The 6,747-nt window shown below is 40.6% G+C and overlaps 1 protein-coding gene across 2 annotated transcripts in view; it reads left to right on the forward strand.

The window, feature by feature from the left end:
- Positions 1–6,747, forward strand: part of PHLPP2 (PH domain and leucine rich repeat protein phosphatase 2) — a 32,165-nt gene that overhangs the window by 5,594 nt on the left and 19,824 nt on the right. The window contains exons 3-6 of one of the 2 annotated variants that reach the window (XM_021408197.1): positions 1,432–1,565; positions 2,253–2,443; positions 2,843–2,998; positions 4,087–4,241. In XM_021408197.1, coding sequence (XP_021263872.1) covers positions 1,432–1,565; positions 2,253–2,443; positions 2,843–2,998; positions 4,087–4,241 — 636 coding nt within the window. Of the gene's footprint in view, positions 1–1,431; positions 1,566–2,175; positions 2,444–2,842; positions 2,999–4,086; positions 4,242–6,747 lie in introns of those variants that run through there. The other variant, XM_021408198.1, reaches the window with a different exon arrangement.

A 6,747-nucleotide genomic window follows, 5' to 3' on the forward strand; every position in this document is an offset into this window, starting at 1 on the left:
GCTGGGGAGGGACTTTTTTTATCAGGGCAGGTAGTGACAGGTTGAGGGGAAATGGTTTTAAAATGCAAGAGGGTAGGATTAGACTAGATATTGTGCAGAAATTCTTGACTGTGAGGGTGGTGAGACACTGAAATGGGTTGCTCAGAGAGGTTGTGGATGCCCCTTCCCTAGAAGTATTCAAGGCCAGGGGGTCGGAACTAGTTGATCTTAAGGGTCCCTTCCAACCCAAACTGTTTTACGATTCTGTGATATTACTGTGCTTATGAAATGCACTTATCCCTTTGCTGACTTAAGGTTCTTTGTGAATTTTGGTGTGCAAGAATTACATTGTTCAGTGCATGCTTCTAAAAGCATCAGTTCATTCAGCAACCAAAATGTAGTGTTTGAATGTTTTGTTTTATTGTGTTTTTTCTGTTGTTTTAGCATAACTGCTAGCTTCAGACTACTTGTTACGTTTTTTTTTTTTTTGTGAGTGACACTCAAGTGGTTCCTTGGACACAGGTCACATGCTGGGATAACTGTTTTCTGTCAAGCACAAGGCTTCAGTAGCAGAAGAATTAGTCTGAGTGTAGTCACAGGAGACTCAGGCCAGGTGTTTGAGGATCCAGGCAGGTCTCTCCTCTTGAATTCTGCTCAGAAGGTTGTAGAATACGTCAGGGTTTGCTGTACTAGAAGTCTGCACTGTTTGGTACGATCTGTTATTTATTCCAGTTTCTCACAGGTTGGCTGTTGTAGGTAACAGATACACAGATTTGTCACTTACAAGAACACATTGGAAAGCTCTTTCTAAAGTTTGGTGTTGTGTTCGCTGCTGTCTGTTTCTGTAACAACAACAAAAAAATAACTTGGACCTCAGTTACATATTTACAGAACTGGTTGGCTCTCTAAGTAAGCCTCTGGATCTCCAGGGGAGGTCCTGAAACAGACTGAGAGCCTGTATCTGGGCTGAACCAGGTTCTTCTCAGTGGTGCCCCTGGACAGAACAGGCGACAGTAGGCACAAACTCAAATGCGGGAAGTTGCATTTGAACATCAGGAAACTTCTTATTTTTTAGAAATTTAAGTAGAGTTCTTCTATATTTTTGTCGCTATAAACATGTGTTTTTAATTATTGAGGATCTGCTTTTTGTGCAGTATTTCTGATATTGTTTCTTGACATTGTTTCCTCTTGATACTCTTTAAGTCACAGAAAGGAAACTATGGATTGCATGGCTTAAGTCTGTTCCTCTCCGTTTCCCTTCTGCAATCAAGTTCTTCAGATGCTGCAGTTTTTAATTGATGCTTAACAAACATAAAGCGCAGACCCAAGGGTGTGTGTTTGCCAGACCTTTTTGAGAGAAGCAGTGTGTTGGTATCCCTTGCACTTCAGTTGCAATGAGACATGTTTAATCTTTTTCAAGTTGCCAAACTGTTTTCTTGTGTGTTTTGCTAGGAGGCTGGAGCCCGCAGAAAAACCCCTTCAGATTGTGTATGACTACTTAGCTAGGCTGGGTTTTGATGATCCTGTCAGAATGCAAGAGGAGGCAGCAAACTCTGATCTCAGCTGTATGATTCGCTTTTACAGTGGTAAGAATTTGTGTGCATATTGTCACTGTACCCATAGTTCTAACTATCTGGTGGAGCTCAGGTGAAGCACAAGTCATTGACCAGGTAGCTTTATAGATGGCTAAATCATACACACAGAATATCAGAAAGCATTTCTTAAAATAAAGAGTTTTCAAAATCATAGAGAAGGCAGTTTTGTAGTTCTCTTGACCCTATTTGCAGCTTGGAGAAAAGACAGCTGAATGGGAAAATATGAGATTGCTCTGTTTAATGTTATGCAAATGTCTTAGAACTCCAAATGAGATCAGAAACATACTGCAGTTCAGTCTAGATAAAGCATTTCACACAGCCTGCTTGAAGATAACAATAAGTATGTAATTGCTTTTCTACCACATCCGAAAGACGAATGCTTGGCAAGCGCGTAGATTTGCCCCAGTCTGTAATTACTTGAAGATTAAAAATGCACCGCGTGGCAATTGTGGTAAGATTGTACTGAAAGTCACACAGTTGCTTGTCAGACACTACTGCCCTGGGTGAATCTCTCGTCTTCTGCACGAGATTTTTATTTTATGTGCAACTGTATGTTTTGTCTTTACGTGTCACCTGCAGTAACTGATATTGCATGTTACAGCTGTGCTGCTATTTGTGTTCATGCCTGAAGATGAGGAGCAAATGGAGAGTAAGCACTAGTGTTCCTTTTTTCTTCAGAAAAGCCCTGTCAAATGGAACAGTTAGATCGCATCCTGCTCTCTGGAATCTATAATGTACGCAAAGGAAAGACTCAGTTGCACAAATGGGCGGAACGCTTAGTAATTCTCTGTGGTACCTGTCTCATTGTGTCCTCTGTTAAAGATAGCCACACAGGGAAGATGCACATCTTGCCTCTTGTTGGAGGGAAGGTAAGAATTTTTTAAGCTTCCTGTAGCGTAGAAAGGAAGAAGGGACTTATAATGATGGGTATTATCCACAAGAGGCTAATCTAGGGTGTATTACTGTATTAGCAGGTGCAGGGAGAGTAGCACAACCCTTTCCTTTTTGCTTTTCTTAGGTAGTACTAAGGCTAATAAAATACTTGGAGACATTGCTTCTGTTTTCACAGTAGTAGCCAATGTGAATAGGTATTCTGGAGATGATTACTTAACATCTTTCTGCTGAAGTAGATCCTTTAAGATGTGACTACACTGTGTTTGTCTCAAGTAACCTTACAACAGAGTTTTATTTGAAATGTAACGTTACTCGTTGTTTGTAAAATCTCACCACAGATTTTAGATCTGTTGCAGTTGCTGGAATTTAGGTAGACTGTTTTGGTTTCATTCCTCTCTTTGCAGGTTGAAGAAATGAAACGTCGGCAGTACACGCTTGCTTTCACATCTGCTGGAGCACAGGCTCAAACATACCATGTTTCCTTTGAAACGCTGGCAGAGTGTCAGCGGTGGCATCGACAAGCATCCACGGTGAGGCCCTGGAGACTGCAGCAGTTGGGGTGGTGGGTACCAAAGGAATGAAGAGATTTGTCGTACAGGCTTGGTCTGCAGGCAGAAATTTAACCTGTGAATGCTGGAGAAAGTATCTGGCATGCTTTCCAGCTTTCTTCATTTCTTAGGCACTCAGGATTGCAGAAACTTTCTTTGAGCTTTCTCCTAGGACTCTGGCTGTACAGCAGTGTTGAGTAGCAGTTCTGCGTTCTTTTCACCCCCGCTGCACCTATTGAGAGTAGCTAATCACAAGTCACTAGAACAAACCCCAGGGACTGGCTGGCTTTACAGCCATAGAAACCTGTTAATTGTTCCTGCTGCCATACCCCTATGACCTGTGGCCTAGACTGACTTGTGGCTACCCTGATAGGTTTGAGTTAAGTAAAGTGAGAGATCATAGGTCAGCAAGGTAAGTGTAGTTTGTTCAGAGCTGCTTCCTTATTCCACATTAAAGTACAATTAGCTGGTGATAGCTCAACACTGAACCACTCTTTGACCTCACATACGTAACATGAAATATAGTGCAGGTTGAAGTTAGTCATAAACTCTAAAATGAAGTAAGACTTTGAGACAAAGTGTACTTAATTAAAGGAGACCTGATATTTGAAGAGACTATGAAATGTTGCAAAAGCATGTGAAGCTTTTTTCATCTTTAATATTTCTGATATTATACCCTGAACAAGCAAACAAAAGAAAGTCAGAAGTAATAGGTAGGCCAAAGAGAGGTTCTTTAAACCCTGATGAGCAGAACTGCAAAGTCAGCTGCTTCATTTTGCTGTTTGCATCTTTGGAAGGCACTCAGAGACTGTGCTTCCTAAGCAGTTTCCTTATCCAGAGATGCAGATTTTTCTGCTGCCTTGTCATGGGGCTCACAGTGACCGTAGTAGCAAATGCCATAAACTCATACTCCCTGGACTTGGTTTCCTGCTTGAACTCTACCTGTGTTTGGTGGGTATATGGGGATTCTTTCATTTTGTGGATTGTTTACTACTTGCAATCTTTGGCTTTCCATTAGACTTACATATAAGAATTGTTGCACAGCTGCAACTCCTTCTCCTTTCTTTCAGGTTGTGTCTATGCGACTTAGCATGGTTGATCTTTCATGCTACAGCCTTGAGGAAGTACCTGAGCATCTCTTCTACAGTCAAGACATCACCTACCTCAACCTACGACACAATTTTATGAGATCAAGCGGAGCAGGGAGTCTTGACTCTCTTTGCAGGTATGCAAAGAATTCTTTTCTACATTTGGAGTTCTGGATGTGAGCGTCCAGGGGTGAGGAGAAGGGAGTGTATTGCCTGTTCTTGTGGGATGGTAAAAGATTGATTTTTTTTTTTTAAGTGAACTCTTAACAAATGAAGAAACTAGGAAGCAAAACTGAGCAGCAAGGGCCAATATAAGCTTCCAGCAATTTACAGTATTTGTGAATTCCCATCCACAAATTATTTATGTTAAGTTTTACCTGAGATGAGCCTTGTGGAGTGGATATCCTATTTGTATAGATAAGGTGACAAACTAATATAAGGCTGCTTGATAAATAGAGAGCATTTATATAAAATAAATATGAGGAAAAGCATAATGCTGCTGTTGTCGGTAAGAGTTTGTAGAAGATCTGTAAGAGCCAACTTTAGTTAGTTCTGATTGTTAAAGTACATTTGGAGTTGGCAGAGGGCCTATGGTACTCCAGTTTTAGTTTGGCAACTTGTAATATGCTCTTAAGAGAGTGGTCAATGTGTGATAGTATGGAAGTGTAACATAATCATCTTACGTAAGTGAGGGAGTATTACAAAATTGGTTTTAAATGAATTCTGTAGAAACAAAATTCAGAGGAAGATTAGTTTGCTGATGTCTATATACTACCCATTTTAAAAAGATTTCAAGGAGTCGCTCAATGAATTTCTAAAGCCAGTAGGAAGCCTGTAGTAATACTGTCAAATGGCACTGCTTGGAACTCATTGTGCTTTAGGAGAAATATATTTGGAGAAACTTCGCAGAGCTGTACGCCTGATTTTTTTAAGAAAAATTTTTTAAATATTTTGAATCTCTAAATGCCTGTTACCAGGATATTTCATTTTTCTTCCTACAGAGTAGGAAGAAGTATCCATGAGTAAGAAAAAAGTTGCTTGCTTATGGGAATTCCTTGCAATTTTTTTGAGAACTGAAGTCTAGTCCAATTTTGTTTTAATGCTGAGCTTGCTTAAATATACTCTAACTGGTATATTGTAATGCATTGTTACTGGAAAAGCTGTTTAAAATAATTCAAGCTTCTGTTTTCTTCTCTCTTCAAGTACACTAGATGGTGTTAAAAACAGCGTGAGAACTTTTTTTCTAAACTGTAGTATTGTTAGTTCACAGGATCAGCAGAGGTGCTTGACATTTCTTCTGACCTTGTATGTAAGTCAACAATGGATTTAGTATGTTAGAAACCCAACTCTCCCTGGCGATGACTATGTCTAACGAAGCTGAAATCCACAAATGAGCAAAAGCAATATATGGAATATTTCTGTCCCCAGGCCAGCACCTGTTTGGGCTATTGTAAAAGAGGGTAGCCATCCCACTGTGACTTTGTTGCTGCGTTTCCATATCTCTTTGTTGTTATCTCAATATGCCCTGTGAGAGCACAAACCAGTACCGAGGAGCCATAATAAAAGGAAAACATGACTTCAGTAAATGAAATTATTGATTCTTATGCTGCTGTAGGAAAAGGAACCATGATTTTGGGATTCTTACCACCTAAACGACTCATGTATACAGCTTGAATGAGAGTTAGGTTTGCACTCCATTCCTGTGTCTCTTACTAATCAAAAATATTGGAGAAAAGGAGAAGGAAGAAGCTTTGAAAATTTTATGCCCCCTTAGTGTTTGCTTTGATATCACTGTGGGAGGCTTAATTCTAAAAATTGGTTATGATGTGGCATTTAATGCCTTACCTCCTAAGGGCAGTTTCTCACCACAATCTGCTTATATCAGAAAAAAGAGCTGCTTATTATAGGGACAGGTGACATATAAAAAGCCATTGCTGAATTCCTGAGGAAGCAGTTTCAGTATTTCCTGATTCCAAAACCTGAGAACTGCCCTAGATCTCTTAAAGTTGAATCAATTTATATGAAAGGTAGCAGAGATAATAACTGGGAGAAGGCATAGCTGCCTGCTGTAAGTGAAGATCAGGTTCAAGACCATCTAAAGAACCTGAGGGAGCACAAATCCATGAGACCTGATGAGATCCATCCATGGATTCTGAGGGAACTGGCAGGTGAAGTTGCCAAGCTGCTATCCATCATATTTGAAAGATCGTGGCAATCTGGTGAAGTTCCCACTGATTGGAAAAAGGGAAACATAGCCCCCATTTTCAAGACGGGGAAAAAAAGATGATCTGGGGAACTACAGGCCAGTCAGCCTCGCCTCTATGCCTGGCAAGGTCATGGAGCACATCCTCCTGAAGGCCCTACTAAGGTACATGGAAAATAAAGATGAGGTGATTGATTGTAACCAACATGGCTTCACCAAGGACAAGTCATGCCTGACAAACTTGTTGGCCTTTTATGATGGAGTTACAGCGTCAGTGGGTAAAGGAAGGGTGACTGCTGTCATCTACCTGGACTTGTGCAAAGTGTTTGACACTGTCCCACATGACATCCTGGCTGCCAAATGGAGAAAAATTGCTTTGATGGATGAACCACTCTCTGGATAAGGAATTGACTAGATGGTTGCACTCAGAGTTGTGGTCA

This window comes from Numida meleagris, chromosome 10 (genome assembly GCF_002078875.1).
Source record: "Numida meleagris isolate 19003 breed g44 Domestic line chromosome 10, NumMel1.0, whole genome shotgun sequence".
Lineage (NCBI taxonomy): Eukaryota > Metazoa > Chordata > Aves > Galliformes > Numididae > Numida > Numida meleagris.